This window comes from Pelophylax lessonae (assembly GCF_965119305.1).
Source record: "Pelophylax lessonae genome assembly, chromosome: 6".
Lineage (NCBI taxonomy): Eukaryota > Metazoa > Chordata > Amphibia > Anura > Ranidae > Pelophylax > Pelophylax lessonae.
Window position 1 is genome coordinate 65,275,833 of NC_138773.1, and position 18,314 is coordinate 65,294,146.

General features: G+C 42.3%; 1 protein-coding gene across 1 annotated transcript in view; it reads left to right on the forward strand.

Annotated features, from left to right (window-relative positions):
- The first annotated feature begins 9,028 nt into the window (after nt 1-9,028).
- Nucleotides 9,029-18,314, forward strand: part of LOC309558611 (uncharacterized protein) — a 99,299-nt gene continuing 90,013 nt past the window's right edge. The window contains exons 1-2 of the mRNA XM_082261679.1: nt 9,029-9,105; nt 15,558-15,638. Of these exons, the coding sequence (XP_082117805.1) occupies nt 9,031-9,105; nt 15,558-15,638 (156 nt within the window). The 5' untranslated portion in view covers nt 9,029-9,030. The remainder of the gene's footprint in view (nt 9,106-15,557; nt 15,639-18,314) is intronic.

Genomic DNA, 18,314 nt, shown 5'->3' on the forward strand with positions numbered 1-18,314 from the left:
TCCAGTGAGCGCAGAGGGCGGGGGCCGAGCAGATAGTGGTGACTGGCAATCACAGCTCTTGGCTCACAGAGCTCTGAGAAACAAGTGATCAGCAGTGTTTGATCGCTCGGTTCTCAGTCTTACAGCAATACCAGTGACTAGTCCTTTGTTCTCTGCTTGATTTGACCTTGGACACAGCTTCTAGAGTTTAGAGCCGCTTTAGTAATTACATCATCAGAAAGTAATAATTAAACTGGTGGCTGTTAACATTAATAGCTACGTGGGTGGTCAGCGGAGATTACATTGATGGTTATGGGAAATGAATAATAATATTGAGATTAGTAATTCAATTGGTGGTCAGTAAAGATAATTAATTCAAATGATGAAACGAGAAGGTGGAACTTTAAATGGAGCACAGAAAAATGTGCCCCCATCCCTAATTACTTGAATAGAGGAAAGGATTGGGACTTTAAATGAAGTGGAAACCAGAACGCTGAAAAATATGAGCGATGGAAACATTTTATTGCTATACACCAACGCTTGACAGAGTATAACATATGAAATGTCAATTTATGTAAAGTCAACACAATCAAAACTCTTGGGTCAGTCTGACACTTGTGCAGGTACACCAATTATATGTATATATCAAGAGTATAGGGACTGATGGCACTCCCCATATGCCACACAGTCCATAATATTCCATTGTTGCCATATTATAGATAGTCTGCAGGGTACTCAATGGCAATGAATGCTGAATCATCAACTTGCTGCAGCAGTCATGGACCTAGTTTGTATTGTGTATATATAAGAATACAAAAAAATACAATAAACATACAAAAGGTAAGTAAACGTTAAAAAATGATTGGGCAACGATGGAGTCCTGTAAGGTTGAAAAATTGATGACATCCTTGTAGCTCTACGCGTTTCATAATCTAATTCCACTCTTCAGGAGCGGATGGCAAAAACTCTGTAAAAAAGTATAAATGTTCTAATAATCCATTGGTCGACAAAAATCGCATACATTTAAATTAAAGGGAGGAAATTGTTGTCCAACCCTATTGTTACTTCCAAAATGACTGTCATTGACAATGTGTGGTCCTGTGGACACAGGGCATCGCATGTGCCTCCCCCGGGAGCTGTGGTGGTAATCCCCGCAGTCTTGCAAAACACACCACACGTATCCCCATATAAAAACAAAGTGCAATGAAGGAAGGAAGTAAGTGGTGACTGTTACTGGTAAGTGGTTTCCACTTTATTTAAAGTCCCAATCCTTTCCTCTATTTAATTCAAATGATGGCCAGCAGGGATTAGTAAATACATTGGTGGTCAGTAATGATTAATAATTCTGTTGGTACTAGTCAACAAAGATTAGTAATTACATTGGTGGTTGTTGAAGAGCAATAAATAAATTAGTGGTCTCCAGAGATTGGTAATTACATTGGTGACCGGTGAAGATCAATAATTCAGTTGATGGTCAGAAGAGATTGGTAATTATATTGGTGGTTAATGAAGATCAATAAATAAATTAGTGGTCTGCAGAGATTGGTAATTACATTGGTGATCGGTGAAGATTAAGAGCCGGTTCACACTGAGGCGACACGACTCCTTACTACTTCGGGGGCGACTTGTGCATTCCCATGCACCACGACTTCGGAGCGACTTGCATGGACTTCACATAATGGAAGTCTATGCAAGTCGCTCCGAGGTCGCCCCGAAATAGTACAGGACCCTTTTTCTAAGTCGGAGCGACTTGTGTCGCTCCTATTAGAACAGGTCCTGTAGCAGTCAGTCGCGCTAGTGTGAACCGACTCTAATAATTCAGTTGATGGTCAGAAGAGATTGGTAATTATATTGGTGGTTAATGAAGAGCAATAAATAAATTAGTGGTCTACAGAGATTGGTAATTACATTGGTGATCGGTGAAGATCAATAATTCAGTTGATGGTCAGAAGAGATTGGTAATTATATTGGTGGTTAATGAAGATCAATAAATAAATAAGTGGTCAGCAGAGATTGCTAATTACATCGGTGGTTAGTGAAGATCAATAAATAAATTGGCAGTCAGCAGAGATTAGTAAAAATATTGGTGGTATGTGAAGATCAATAAATAAATTGGCAGTCAGCAGAGATTAGTAATTACATTGGCAAGAGATTGGTACATTGGCAAGGGATTACATTGGGTAGAGATTGGTAATTACCTTGGTGGTCAGTGAAGATCAATAAATACACTGCTCAAAAATATGAAAGGAACACTTAGAGAAAACACATCAGATCTCAATGGGGAAACATCTCATGCTGGATATCTATACTGGTATGGACTGGGTAATGGGTTAGGAACAAAAGGATGCCACATCGTTTGATGGAAATGAAAATTATCAACCTACAGAGGGCTGAAATCAAAGACACCCCGAAAATCAAAGTGAAAAAAATGATGCAGCAGACTCGTCCATTTTACTGAAATTTCATTGCAGCAAATCAGAATGGTACTCAGCAGTTTGTATGCCCCCCCCCCCCCCCCACATGCTTGTATGCATGCCTGACAACATCAGGGCATGCTCCTAATGAGATGGCACAGAGGAGTAACTAGAACCTTCAGGGCCCTGATGCAAGAAACCATGAAGGGCCCCCCAGACCCCTGGCTGGGGCCCTTACCTTCAAGCCCAGGGCTCTTCCCACTAATCCTGGGGCTCTTTACACTCGTTGCATGGCCTTTTATTACGGTCCCGTAGCAGGTTCTGCAGTGGGCCCCCTTCCTGCAATCTTGTGGGCCCCCTTCCTGCAATCTTGGGGCCTCCCCACAGTGGTGCAATGCCAGGGTCCGGTCGCAAGTGTGACCTTTGCGATCCTGGAAGTTCACCCACTGGTTTGCTACCGGGCCCCCTGGAGCATGGGGCCCGGTAGCGATTGCAACCCCTGCAACCCCTGTAGTTACGCCCCTGAGATGGCAGATGGTGTCTGGGGTATTTCCTCCCAGATCTGGACCAGGGCATCACTGAGCTCCTGAACAGACTGAGGTGCAACCTGGCGGCATTGGATGGACCGAAACATAATGTCCCAGAGGTGTTCTATTGGATTTACGTCAGATGAGCGTGGGGGCCATTCAATGGTATCAATTCCTTCATCCTCCAGGAACTGGCTGCATACTCTCACCACATGAGGCCGGGCATTGTCGTGCACCAGGAGGAACCCAGGACCCACTGTACCAGCGTAGGGTCTGACAATGGGTCCAAGGATGTCATCCCGATTCCTAATGGCAGTCAGGGTGCCATTGTCTAGTCTGTAGAGATATCTGTGTCCCTCCATGGATATGCTTCCCCAGACCATCACCGACCAAACCAGTCATGCTGAACGATGTTACAGGCAGCATAATGTTCTCCATGGCTTCTCCAGACTCTTTCACGTCTGTCACATGTGCTCAGGGTGAACCTGCTCTCATCTGTGAAAAGCACAGGGCGCCAGCGGCAGACCTGCCAATTCTGGTGTTCAATGGCAAATATCAATCGAACTCCAATGGCCCTGTCCAGCTCTCCTAGAGTAACTGCCTGTCTCCTGGAATCTTGTCCATGCTCCTGAGACTGTGCTGGGAGACACAGCAAACCTTATGGCAATGGGACGTATTAATGTGCCATCCTGGAGGAGTTGGACTGTCTGTGCACTCTATAGGGTCCAGGTATCGCCTCATGCTACCAGTAGTGACACTGACCCGAGCCAAATACAAAAATTGTGAAAAACAGTAAAAAAAAAAGATGAGTAGGGAAAATAAAATGCCAGTAGCCTCCACCTTTAAAACCATTCCTGTTTTGGAGGTTTTCTCATTGTTGCCCATCTAGGGCACCTGTTGTTGTTTCATTAACGCCAAAGCAGCTTAAACTGATTAACAACCCCCTCTGCTACTTAACTGACCAGATCAATATCCCAGTTTAATTGACTTGATGCTATACTCTGATTAAAAAATGTTCCTTTATTTTATTTATTTTTTTGAGCAGTGTGCATTGGCAGTCAGCAGTAACTAATACTTACATTGGTGGTCAGTAGAGATTGGTAAGTACATTGGTGGTCAATAGAGATCGGTAAGCACATTAGTGGTCAGTAGAGATCGGTAAGTACATTGGTGGTCAGTAGAGATTGGTAAGTACATTGGTGGTCAGTAGAGATTGGTAAGTACATTGGTGATCAGTATAGATTGGTAAGTACATTGGTGGTCAGTAGAGATTGGAAAGTACATTGGTGGTCAGTAGAGATTGGAAAGTACATTGGTGATCAGTAGAGATTGGAAAGTACATTGGTGATCAGTAGAGATTGGAAAGTACATTGGAGATCAGTAGAGATTGGTAAGTACATTGGTGATCAGTAGAGATTGGAAAGTACATTGGTGATCAGTAGAGATTGGAAAGTACATTGGTGATCAGTAGAGATTGGAAAGTACATTGGAGATCAGTAGAGATTGGTAAGTACATTGGTGATCAGTAGAGATTGGAAAGTACATTGGAGATCAGTAGAGATTGGTAAGTACATTGGAGATCAGTAGAGATTAGTAAGTACATTGGTGGTCAGGATTTGGGCTTTATTTACCATTCACCCAGACTGGGAAGAGTGCTTGCTTTTAGTTCCCACCTCCTATTCCAACAGAAACAATCTCATTGTGTGGCGGTCAGTAAACATGCACTCACAAATTCAGACAAATCACTGAATGTTTTCAAACACTGCTAGTATGTGACTCAGAGAATGGTAGCTTCCAGAGAAGTATAGTAACTAAGTAGAACTACTTCACTACTGTACTTATGTACTGAAAGGCGGTATCTGTACTTTCCTAGAGTAGAATTTTTTTCTCCTACTTTCACTTTTACTTCACTACATTTTTTCAATGATTTCAATACTTCTACTCCGATATTTTTTTTTGTGCTGCATAGTTACTCGTTACTATTATAAAAATTACCACTGCCAGAACAGTAGATGGCAGGTTTCATGAAGCTCAAAACATGTGTATTATCAGCGCATACGAAAATAAATGCTACTGTATGTATAAATAAAAGCTGCATTTGAAATAATAAAAAACAATATGATGTTCAAACTTTTGACTTCTTTCTTTAATAACCACATAACACAGTACTTGTACTTTTACTTTCAGTACTTGAGTAGCAAAATTTTTAAAAAAACTACTTGCAATACTTAAGTACAAAAAATGTTGAATACTTTAGTACTTCTACTCAAGTCACTTTTTGATCGAGCACTTCCACTTCTACTCAAGTCACTTTTTGATCGAGCACTTCCACTTCTACTCAAGTCACTTTTTGATCGAGCACTTGTACTTTTACTCAAGTATGGTTTTCGAGTACTTTATACAACTCTGGTAGCTTCCATCTGAGGCTTCTCAAGTGTTTGTCCTAACCTTTAAATATATATGACCTTATTTATTAACATAATGTTAGGGGAATGCTGTCCTTGAGGACTTTGTAAATAAATAGGCTACACTGAAAAGTGATGTTGGCATTGGACTGTTATAGGAACAAGTTGAGGATTGCCTCAGCAATAGGAGTACCTATGTTTGAATGAAGAGAACGACAATGACAAGAGCTGATAGTGTTGGTAAAAAGGCACTTAAATCCTAACTGCCGCCAACTTTACTATTGAGTCTATTTATACCTGCCTACCTCCCATCCAGTTTGGTCTGCTAAAAAAATAAGTCCCCCTCCATCTCGGTGCTACATGGAACAGAAACCCTCATTAATGGGACTTTGAATGGCAACAGTTCTATTGCATAATAAATTGTAATTTAGAGTACTTTATATAAAAATATACTAGAAATCTTTATTATGTCACAATATACACTGCCCGGGCAAAAAGATGTTGCCACCAAAAAAAAAGGGTCACACACGTTGGACCGCCTTTAGCTTTGATTACGGCACGCATTCGCTGTGGCATTGTTTCGATAAGCTTCTACAAATGTCACAAGATTTATTTCCGTCCGGTGCTGCATTCATTTTTCACTAAGATCTTGTATTGATGATGGGAAATGGCCAGAATCCAACACTTGTCAGTGTAGGGAACAGGTCTGCTCATAGCCTATACTGGAGGCATCTGGTATCAAAAGACAGAATCTTCAATAGATCCTGCCCTAGGCAGCTGCAACCCGGATGCCAGTTATGAGATGCAGTATTCAATCCCAGGAGATATTCTGTATACGTGTATTGTGGTACAGGCTAGCAGTGAGTCCTCCAATATTATCCACAGTCCTGGTATAAATAGGCATAGACTTCAATTTCAGATGCTCAATAGATCCGATCCTAGGTACATTATATTTTCAAAAGTATTGGGACACCTCACTCATGAACTTTAATGGCATCCCAGTCTTAGTCTGTAGGGTTCAATATTGAGTTGGCCCACTCTTTGTAACAGCTTCAACTCTTCTGGGAAGTCTGTCCGCAAGGTTTAGGAGTGTCTATGGGAATGTTTGACCATTCTTCCAGAAGGGCATTTGTGAGGTCAGGCACTGATGTTGGACAAGAAGACCTGGCTCTAAGTCTCTGATCTAATTCCTCCCATAGGTGTTCTATCGGGTAGAGGTCAAGACTCTGTGCAGGCCAGTCAAGTTCCTGTACCCCATACTCACTCATCCATGTCTTTATGGACCTTGCTTTGTGCACTGGTCCAAATCATTTGGTGGTGGGGGGATTATGGTTGTTTTTCAGGGGTTGAGCTTGGCCCCTTAGTTCCAGTGAAGGGAACTCTTAAGGTGTTAGCATGTCAGGACATTTTGGACAATTTCATGCTCCCAACTTTATGGGAACAGTTTGGGATGGCCTCTTCCTGTTCCAACATGACTGTGCACAAAGCAAGGTCCATTAAGACATGGATGAGCGAGTTAGGGGTGAAGGAACTTGACTGGCCTTCACAGAGTCCTGACCTCAACCCGATAGAACACCTTTGGGATGAATTAGAGCGAAGACTGTGAGCTAGGCCTTCTCATCCACATCCCTGCGTGACCTCACATATACATTTCTAGAAGAATGGTCAGACATTCCCATAGACACACTCCTAAACCTTGTGGACAGCCTTCCCAGATGAGATGAAGCTGTTATAGCTGCAAAGGGTCGGCCAACTCAATATTGAACCCTACTAGCTGAGACTAGGATGCCATTAAAGTTAATGTGCGTGTAAAGGCAGGCGTCCCAATACTTTTGACAATATAGTGTGGCCATACCTCAGGTGCAGGTTACAGGGGTGTTACAATAGATTCCAGTATATGCAAAATGTATTGCAGTGCAAACTGGCTACCTGAATCCACAGTGCTTTCACCAACAAAGTGCACACATAGGGGGAGATTTACTAAAACTAGAGGGTGCAAAGTCTGGTGCAGCTCTGCATAGAAACCAATCAGCTTCCAGGTTTTATTCTCAAAGCTTAATTGAACAAGCTGAAGTCAGAAGCTGATTGGCTACCATGCACAGCTGCACCAGATTTTGCACTCACCAGTTTTAGTAAATCACCCCCATAGTGACCACTGTAGGGGATGAAAATCCAGAAGCCCTGTGAGTCCCGGTTCACACTTGTGCGATGCGGGAAGGCTGCGAATATGCAGCCTGTTCCCGCATCGCAAACGCACATCTGGCAGTTCACACTGCCATATGCGATACGCAGGGGGTGTCAATTAAATGTTAACAACACCCCCAGTTTGATCGCATATCGCAGTGCGATCTGACAGTTCGCACAGGATCGGATCGCACAAGTGTGAACCACTGTGCGATCCGATTCTGATGCGGCTGGAAAAAAGGGTCATGTGCGTGTTTGGTGCGGATACAGTGCGAATTCAGCCATACAAAGTGTATGGCTGAATTTGCATCCGCACAGCCGATCGCATGTAATGAAGGAGCAGTGCGCTCCGAATTACATGCGATCGGCGCACTCGCAGAAATGTGAACCGGCCCTCAACCATTTTTTTTTGTGAAATCATTTTATTGTATTTTTTTCTGCCTCCTTGTAATGTCCTCTGTAAGCTCCCGCACTTCTCCTTTCACCCCTCACTTCCATTCGTTTGGAACAAGCAGTGTATGTTCGTTGCTGTCATGTGCACTGCTCTGTGTAGACTAAACATCCCATAATTCATAGTCTATCCCTGGAATGAGCAAGAGAGGATGACTACATTCCTACATACAGAAAGACCACGGAGAAAGAATGTAGCCACCCTCTAACACAGCCTTTCTCATCCTTTAACACAGGGGACCCTTGAAATAAATTTCTGGTCTCAGGGAACCCCTGCTAAAAAATCTACAACTTATGACACTTTAGTGTGACAGTCAGTGGGAAGAACGCTCCTTACTCTTGTCACCAATGGGAAGAATTCCCCCCTTACAGATAGCTAAAAGGAACAATGGTGTCATTGGAAACTTATCTGAGAGGCAGAAATTGACCATTGCTCAAGGAACCCCAGCAACCTCAGGAGGAACCCTGGTTGGGAAATCCTACTCCAGGGATCCTCAAACTACGGCACTCCAGTTGTTGCGGAACTACACATCCCTTGAGGCATTGTAAAACTTTGACATTCACAGACATGACTAGGCATGATGAGAATTGTAGTTCCTGAACAACTGGAGGGCCGTAGTTTGAAGACCCCTGCCCTACTCTAACAGATCACAGAGGATCAAAGTCAGATCACAGCAGCAAAAAAAAAAAAAAGGGGGGGGGGGTTGGAGATTTAGAGGAGGCTGTGAGCAATAGAAGGAACTTTTTGTAGTTAAGAATTTATGTTTATAATATAATTTTTATAGGAATTTTTATTTAATCTCCACTGTTCCTTATGGAGACATCAATGAGCGGCGAGTGACAATCCTCAGGTGTGCAGGCAGGAAGGACAAAGTCTGATGTAATCTTTTCCTTTTTTCTTCTAAGGACCAGAAATTGCATCACAAAGGAATATAAAAAAAAAGAGAGAGCACTCCCTGATTGGCTACTGAAGTAGAGAACACGCCCCCTGTCATGTAGATAACTGAGCAGGTAGGACAGGTTTAGCTCAGCATCAGTGTGCAGAGAGCTAGCTTAGCATCATTTGTGAGCATGAAGACCAACAGCATCAGTCGGTATCCCCTGGAGGTGGAAGCCATCGGACTCCTGCAGCACGGCAAGCAGAGCGTGAGTCTACTAACTGTCAGAGCTGTGCACAACTGACACTGTTAATGATAACTGCTACTAATGCTACTACTTATCCTGCAAATGCTAGTGTCCTGGCTGTCATGTTTCCCCTCTTGCTTTGAAATGTCAGTCAAGAATTCAGATGAGACTTTCCTGAAATGCATACTTGTTCCGGACCAGTCATTGAAATCTTATTGAACTGAGCTGAGCTGATTAACCACAAGGGAAGACATATAGGGCTGCCATAGCCCAGGCTTGTTCAGTGCCACTAACGTTTTCAGAAGAAGGTCAGCAGTGGCAGTATTCCTATCTGTAAAGGTTTTATGGAGGGATGCTAATCACATTCCTTAAAGTGACAGCCAGGTCACTAGCATTTTCAGGTGGAGGTCAGCAATGGCAGTATTCATATCTGTAAAGGTTTTATGGAGGGATGCTAATCCCATTCCTTAAAGTGACAGCCAGGTCACTAGCATTTTCAGATGCAGTTCAGCAATGGCAGTATTCCTATCTGTAAAGGTTTTAGGGAGGGATGCTAATCACATTCCTTAAAGTGACAGCCAGGCCACTAGCATTTTCAGAAGGGGGTGAGTAATGGCAGTACAGTATTCCTATCTGCAAAGGTTTTAGGGAGGGATGCTAATCACATTCCTTAAAGTGACAGCCAGGCCACTAGCATTTTCAGAAGGGGGTGAGCAATGGCAGTATTCCTATCTGTAAAGTTTTTAGGGAGGGATACTAATCACATTCCTTAAAGTGACAGCCAGGCTACTAGTATCTTCAGAAGAAGGTGGGCAAAGACAGCCTTAGGGCCCATTTACATTTTCCAGTGCACTAAGAAACGCGCGTTAGCTTACGTTATGTCACGTGTTATCATGCTTTGCATTAAGGGTCCATTCACACCAGAAACTGCACATAACTGTGTGTTTTTGACTACATTTTTACATGCACTTGCAACACGTTTGAAGTGCGCTCGACCCCCTTAAATGCCTTTTGCACTGCGTTTAGTACTGCATTTGCAGTGCATTTTGCTATACGTTTTTGGGCTTGGCTTTCTTGGCTTAAAGGGGTGCGGTGCAGTGAATATGAAGTGCATTTGTATAGAAAGATGATTCGCACACCAGTAGTTGCTCTTAAAAAATCTTCACCTTTATTCAAAAACCACAGTACACAATTGCGGATAAAATCAGTTGACGTGTTTCAGCCTATAAGGCCTTAGTTATGAGTTAGGACTAAGGCCTTATAGGCTGAAACGCGTCAACTGATCTTACCTGCGGTTGTGTACTGATGTTTTTGAATAAATAAAAATAAGAGCAACTACTGGTGTGCAGTAGCTCTTTCATTGGTGTGTTGTATGGGTTGCTTCTGTTTGCATTTCTAGTGCGTTCTCTGCATTTGCGGTGCAGAAATATCCAGCATTTTTTCTAACTGCGCTAATCTGCACTGCAATGATGTGAACTATGCCCATAGGATTACCTTGGTTTTTGGCTGTCTATGCAGTCGGAGTGAAGTTCAAAATGCAGCCAACTGCATCCCACTGCATCCAGTTGCGTTTGGTGTGAAAGGGCTCTGACAAGCCCACCAGGTTTTTGGGAGGGATGCTAATCGTGTGTTTGTTGTGTGTTTTATTGGGCAACAACACCTGTGTTTCCTAGCCTCATTTGGGGTGCCAATAATAATTTAATGGCACCGCCAGCACAACATGCAGTTTTCACGTGTTCTGTAAATGTGCATTTCTGCACTTGTTCCCAAAATGTGCAGATGTGAATAAGGCCTCAGATAAGTGAAAAATCATTTTGAAAATGCTAGTTATCCTTAAAGGATATATACTATATACTAAGTTTAAATATGTAGATTGCACACCTTGTAGTAAAAAACACAGCGTGTGAGGCCCCCATTAGACTTAACCGCCTGCCGACCCGCCACAATACATTTACTGCGGCAGGTCGGCTCAGACAGGCACAATCACGTACCGGTAGGTCTCAACTTTCTTCCGGGTTGCTTGCACATGTGCACACGGACCTGGAAGACTGGGCTGCCATTTGCTGCAGAATAACCTGAGCAGCGGGTCCCGACTCCCGTTGATCGGCTGAGGGAATGACAGAAGAGAGACAAGCAGGGGAGGACTGGGCCAGGGGGCAGGGGGGCAATTGCCCCCCGGGCTGCTCTGATGCCCCATAAAAAGGCTGCACTGCTTCTGCCAGACACATGCCAAAAGGATTCCTGATGAAGGGAAGTAAAAAGTGCCCACCGCTGACCTACTGAGTGTGGGATGAAGAAAAGCACAGGGTGCAGGCCTCTCCCCCAGCATGATGGTGTAAACTGTGTCTGAGCAGAGGCCAGTTCCATGCCCCACTGGAGACTCTCCTCCCCCCGGCTAGCCCTAAGGGAGCTTTCCCAGGTGCCCCCAATCAGCCTCCGCTGCCCAGGTCAGGAATACGGATTCAGCTGGTGAGTAGAGAGCACCTGGAGCGGCGCTTCAGCCTGGAATGGGGGTCAGGAGGAGGCCAGGAATAGGGAGAGTGGGAGGGGGGCCGAGTCGCTGCACCATGGGCCTCTGGTTTGTACGTGCCCCCTGGCCCAAAAGTTGCCCCTGGAGACAAGGGGGTTTATTTTCTAAAGGCACTGCACGTGCACTTGGAAGTGCAATCGCTATAGATCTAAGGGGAAGATCTGAAATGAGGGGAAATTCTGCTGATTTCTACCATCCAATCATGTGCATGCAAAAATGCTGTTTTTATTTTCCTTGCATGTCCCCCTCAGATCTACAGCGACTGCAGTACACTTGTAGTGCAGAATGGATTTGCCTTTAGTAAATAAACCCCAATGTCTTCTGTGATGTGATCATTCTTCAATAAAGATTCGGACGTATTTGACGCTCCGTGGCGTGCTGGCAAATATATATATTTGATCTGTGTAGGTAAACAACACAGACTACCAACAGCAGCGATGTGCCCTTTATTTGCTCCCTGCAAAGCAGGGATTAAAACCTGGCACAGTGCTTGGTAGAATAATCACACATTACACATAGTAAACATTGTTAGGCACACATTTAACCCCTTGATTGCCCTAGATGTTACCCCCTTCCTGCCCAGTGTCATTAGTACAGTGCATATTATTATCACTGATCACTGTATTAGTGTCACTGGTGATGTCAGTGTCAGTTAGTCAGTCCCCCAGCGCCAGTTAGCGTCAGATTGGCCGCCGCACTATCACAGTCCCATTATAGGTCCCAAAAAAGTAAATACGAATTCCAGTATCTATACCAGGGGTCTTCAAACAAGCCCTCCAGTTGTTCAGAAACTACAATTCCCATCATGCCTAGTCATGTCTGTGAATGTCAGAGTTTTACAATGCCTCATGGGATGTGCAGTTCCACAACAGCTGGAGGGCTGTAGTTTAAGGATCCCTGATGTATACCATAGTTTGTAGACGCTATGTTCACATAAACCAACTAATATACACTTGTTGTTTTTTTTTCTACCAAAGACATGTAGCAGAATATATTTTCGCCTAAATTTATGAAGAAATTATATTTTTTAAATTTTTTATTGGATATGGTTTTAATAGGAGAATGTAGAAGATATTTGAGGTTTTTTTTTTTCAAAATATGGCGTCCTTTTTTGTTTATGTCGCAAAAAAATGAAAAAAAAAAAAAACTCAGTGGTGATCAAATACTACCAAAAGAAAGCTCTATTTGTGTGGAAAAAATACTTAAATTCAATTGAGTTATAGTGTTGCATGACCGTGCAATTGTCAGTTAAAGTAGAGCAGCGCCGAATAGCAAAAAAATGGCCTGGTCATAAGTGGGATAAAACTTTCCGGGGCTGAAGTAATTTTGATCAGGCGGAATATTATCAGTCATTTTATCAGCACTAGCAATACTAGGACTAGCTAGGTCCTTATATTACATTGTTTTGGTAGATGTAAAGTTGATTGTACAGAGATTCTATGGACGGATTGTAACATGTATAGTGAACTGCTGAGATATTTAACTGCTCATTGACAGTTATCTTATTGGTGGTTATAGTGTATTTATGGCCCCTTTCAAACATGTGCAACTTGTCCTGCGACTTGGGACTGCAAAGTCGCATGACAAGTCTTACCCCATGATTTCCAATGAGTACCGTTCTTACCTGTGCGACTTCAAGTCACAATGACTTCAAACTTTGGTCTGACTTTAAAGCGCTTTGAGGTCCATTGACCTCAAGATTACACAGGCATTGCTTCAAGTCCGGTCAAAATCGTGGCAAAATCATGCGACTTTTAGGTTGCACAAGTGTGAAAGGGACCTAAACCAAAACATTTTTATTAGTTTAAGCCTAGGTTCAGAGCTTTTAATATCAGGAATGTGCTAAAAATTGCGTGTTTTCTGGACACACAGAGAAACACCCTCCCATTTACCAGATGTGCGGCGTTGAAATTAATTGATAATGGCGCCCCCACACACCTGCAAATGCGCCATACGGTTTGGTGTGATGCATATTTGGAAAAAAGTCTGGAACTTCTTTTCCATGTTTCTCACATAGGGCATTGAAATGAATGGGCTGCCCTACACCCAATGCGTGGGTTGCACTTGTAGGTGTGACGTTCACCAGGGCCGGCCCAAGATATTGTGCTTCCTGGGTCCAAGAATGAAATGCTACCCCCCACCCCATCGAAAAAAAAAAAAAATCACACCCACCAAAAGACCCCCACATCCATTATTTTATATGAATATGAAGTTTTGAAAATATTGTATATACTGTTCTTCCATAACTCACCACCAGACCAGTCCACCAAACACCCACTGTCTGTCCTCAGTCCTCCTGTCACTCCTGTGTCTGCCCAGCCTGTCCTGCGTGAGATGGAGTGCACTGATGTCTAAAGTCATTGCGCACACCACAATTATGCGTGGTACGTTCCCCAGAGACGCTCCGCCTCCTCATACTCATCAAATTGCACTACGAGCAGCAGTATGAGATGGGAAAATGCCACCCGTAACAGGGCGCAAACTCATGACACATAAAACTGCTGGAGAAAAATTCTTGGGCATCAATTTGCCACCCCTCTCAAAGTTGCGCCTGGGTCCAATGGACCCAATGGGACCCATGGTAGGGCTGGCCACGACGTTCACCATGCAAGTTACAATCTGATTGTACAACCTTCTTTAGATTTAACAACAAGTATGTAGTGCAAGAGCCTGTATGATAGATAGATAGATAGATAGATAGATAGATAGATAGATAGATAGATAGATAGATAGATAGATAGATAGATAGATAGATAGATAGATAGATAGATAGATAGATAGATAGATTAGGCAGGTCCTCATACTGTATGTAAATATGGTCAGAGTCTACCCTTAGACAGAGCAGGGAGGTGTTAGATCCCCTTTTGGGTTTGTATTATGCTGAGTGCACACCTGTGTGTTGTGTTATCTTACTGTGGTAGCGCGAGGATCAATTCAACCCCTCTCTATTATGTATACTTGTCTCATTTAAGAGCACTAAGTGTCATTTCTGTCTGCTGCTTCCTTCCTCTGCTATCAGCATGAGTCACTTCTGACAAGTTTTCCTGACATCAAGAAAAAAAAGGTGACAGGGGAGGGACCTACAGCTGATTGACAGCCTCAGCTCTGTTCCTGTGTGCTGTGTAAAGGGGGATGTCTTCCCTCCAATCAGCTCTCAGAGCTCTCCTCACTGAGCTCTGCAGAGTGTAACTTCAGCTCTCCGCCCCCTTTTTTTGGAACTTTCAGACAAGCTTTATAATTCAGCACTTTGAATAGATGTAGAGAAGACTGCAGATAGACAGATACAACTTATGTAGGAGGATTTGTTTCACCTCTGTATATCACCTGAGGCCAGTTCCTTCACTGGGAATATGTAGGGGTTTATATCCACTTTAGGTAAGCAGTAGTGCATTTGAAGCTGCAGCGAGACAGATAGAGCCCGTCTCATTTCCTGGTTTGAGGATGTCCAGCATCATCTAATCATGAGAGCTCAGCATCACATGTGGGTGTTATCTAGGACCATCTGCATGCAAATGCATTCCGCCTAGGATAGCCCACTCTTCCAGACTGATATCCACCTATCAATGTATTTTGATATTTGCATAACTCCTCCCTAAAGCCAGCCCACTGCTCACATCAGTACTAAGACAGGGTGCTGTGATTTTCTCAGGAAGCTATGTACAGCACCCTGCCGGCCCCTCCCACCAGCCATGATCTGCCTGCATTACATAGAGAAGCACAGATTTCCAATGAGTATTTCATCTGGTCTAAAATTAAGTGTGGAGTAAAATAAAATAATAAGAATAAAAGGTTTTTATTTTAATTTAAACAAAAACCAGAGAAGGCAAAATATAAGCAAGATAAACTTCAACTGTAAACTCTCCTGCTTTAAAATGTTCGACAAAACCCCCCTATATTTCCTATTAGTAACAGACATTTCCTGTGGTTCTTGTTTCCCATACAGACGTACATGTTTTCGGTTTTGTGGTCCGACCATAACAAGGTCCTCATATACAGAAATTTTGTGGAGTTTAAAAGATTGCAGGTAAGGTTGTTATTTTTATTTGATCCCTTGATTGTCCAGAGTTTAGATGAACCAATTTGTTCTAATGGTGGGGCAGCAAGAACAGGAGCAGAGGGGGGATACAGTCTACCAGTCAGAATACTCTTTAATTCTATTAAAATTTTCGATCAAAATAGTAGTAAAGAGCATCCGATCTGTTACACAGAAAGAAAGCCTGTTCTGTAGTGTGTATAGAGAGACATCAATGACATCCCTTTAGAGCTGACTAATAATAAATGTATGTGCAGTGCTTCATTAAACACAACCTTTCACCAGTGTTTGTAGAAATTTCATTAACCCTTCTAAATTATATAAATAAATAACAAAAAAACCATGGAATAGATTAAATACAATTGAAAATACCCATGGTGCCAAGTGCTCAAAATATAAGTTCAGTTCTTTTAACCATATCCTTGGTATACACAATCCTGAGTTGTTAACGTGATGACGTCACTGAGCTCTCCCCCTTTACATGTTACGTCCCTTAGGAGGTGAAGAAGTCCCCTCTGTAGTGTGTATAGGAAGACATCCTTGGTATCTCTGTAGAGGTAAATATTAATAAATCCATGTGCAGTGCTTCATTAAACACAACCATTCCCCAGTGTTTGTTGAAATAGCAAAAAAACCTTCTAAATCATATAAATAAATAACATAAAAAGCATCAAATAAATTAAACACAACTGAAAATACTCATGGTGCCAAGTGCTCTAAAAGATAAGTTCAGTTCTTTCAACCATATCCTCAGTATACAGTATACAATCCTGAATGGAGAAGGTGGTGATGTCACTGAGCTCTGCCCCTTTAAACGTTATGTCCTATGGCAGGAGAAGAAGTCCCCTATGTAGTGTGTATAGGAAGACATCCTTAGCATCCCTGAAGAGGTAAATAATATTAAATATATGTGCAGTGATTCATTAAACACAACCATTCCCCAGTGTTTGTAGACATAGCAATGAACCTTCTAAATCATATAAATAAATAACAAAAAAAGCATCAATTAAATTAAATACAACTGAAAATATCCACAGTGCTAAGTACTCAAAATATAAGTTTATTTCTTTCAACTATATACTTGGTATACACAATCCTGAATGGAGAACGTGATGACGTCACTGATCCTGTAAACGTTATGTCCCATGAGAGGTGAAGAAGTCCCCTCTGTAGTGTGTATAGGAAGACGTCCTTGGTATCCCTGTAGAGGTAAATAATAATAAATCTATGCACAGTGCTTCATTAAACACAACGATTCCCCCAGTGTTTATAGAAATATCAACAAATCTTCTAAATAACATAAAAAGCATCAAATAAATTAAATACAACTGAAAATATACACAGTGCTAAGTGCTCAAAATATAGGTTCAGTTCTTTCAACCATATCCTCGATATACACAATCCTGAATTGTGAACGTGATGACGTCACTGAGCTCTGTCTGTTTTACATGTTACGTCCCTTCCCATGGGACATAACACGTAAAGGGCCGGAGCTCAGTTACGTCATCATTCAGGATTCTGTATACCCAGCGGAGTGCATTTACCTACTGGTAACAGGATTCCTCATCTTGGATTACAGCATTTACATGCTGTTACATGCTTCTTTTAAGTGAGAATATTTCACTTTTTTATGCAACAAAGTCCAATGATATGAAGAGCATTAGATGTCTATTCATTGTTTTAAAATACTCTTGCCGCATTCATTTTAATCATCCGTGTAGTTTATTGGAAGAGAGGTGGTGGAGCAATGAGTGAATTATCTATATTTGGTGGAGACACTGAGAATTGTGGAGCAGACCTGCATGCAGGTTTTCCCACGGAGGAGTTCTTAGAGGAGAAATCTGTATCAAAGTGTAAAATTCTTTTCACTTTATGCACACTGCACCTAGGATACGGTTGAAAGAACTGAACTTATTTTTTGTAGGTATTATTTGTGTTGAGCAGACATCATTTGTGTTGAGCAGACATCATTTTTCACAGTTTGTTGCACATTCCTGTAGAGGTGCTTGCTACTTGCTCATACCAGTTAGAGATGGGGGTCAATGAGAATGAATACGTATAGTGTCAGGGATGCTTTGTTCGATATAGATACACTTGTGTTTAAAGATGATTCATGTCATCAGCTGGGAACATACAAACTGGCAGATGAGCTCAGTACAGCTGTCAGGGGACAGCAGGAGCGAGAAAAAGAATACATTTCATATTTGCCAATTCCCTTGTGTAGGGGAAACCCCAAAACTCATGGGTTTCAGTAACATTTTGACTGTTGAAGCCAGATTGAAAAATATATTTATTTTTACCAACATGTAGGTAGAAAAACATGTTTGAAGAGCAATACAGTCACATTGTGTTGGTTTCAAAATAATTGCTCTACCTAGCTAAACACTTGTAATACAATTTACAGTAAAACCTTGGATTGAGAGTAACATAGTTTGAGAGTGTTTTGCATGACAAGGAACATTTTTAAAAAAATTTGACTTGATGAACAAGCGATGTCTTGATGTACAAGTAGCGTCATGTCACAACCGAGTATAAATAGAGAAGAGAGACGCCTCTAGGTGTAGTAATATGGTTACATTTAAAGCGGAGTTCCACCCTAAATTTATACTTACCTCCATCTTCTCGCTCCGGGTCACCTGAAAAACAAATGGATAATCGCAATTTTTT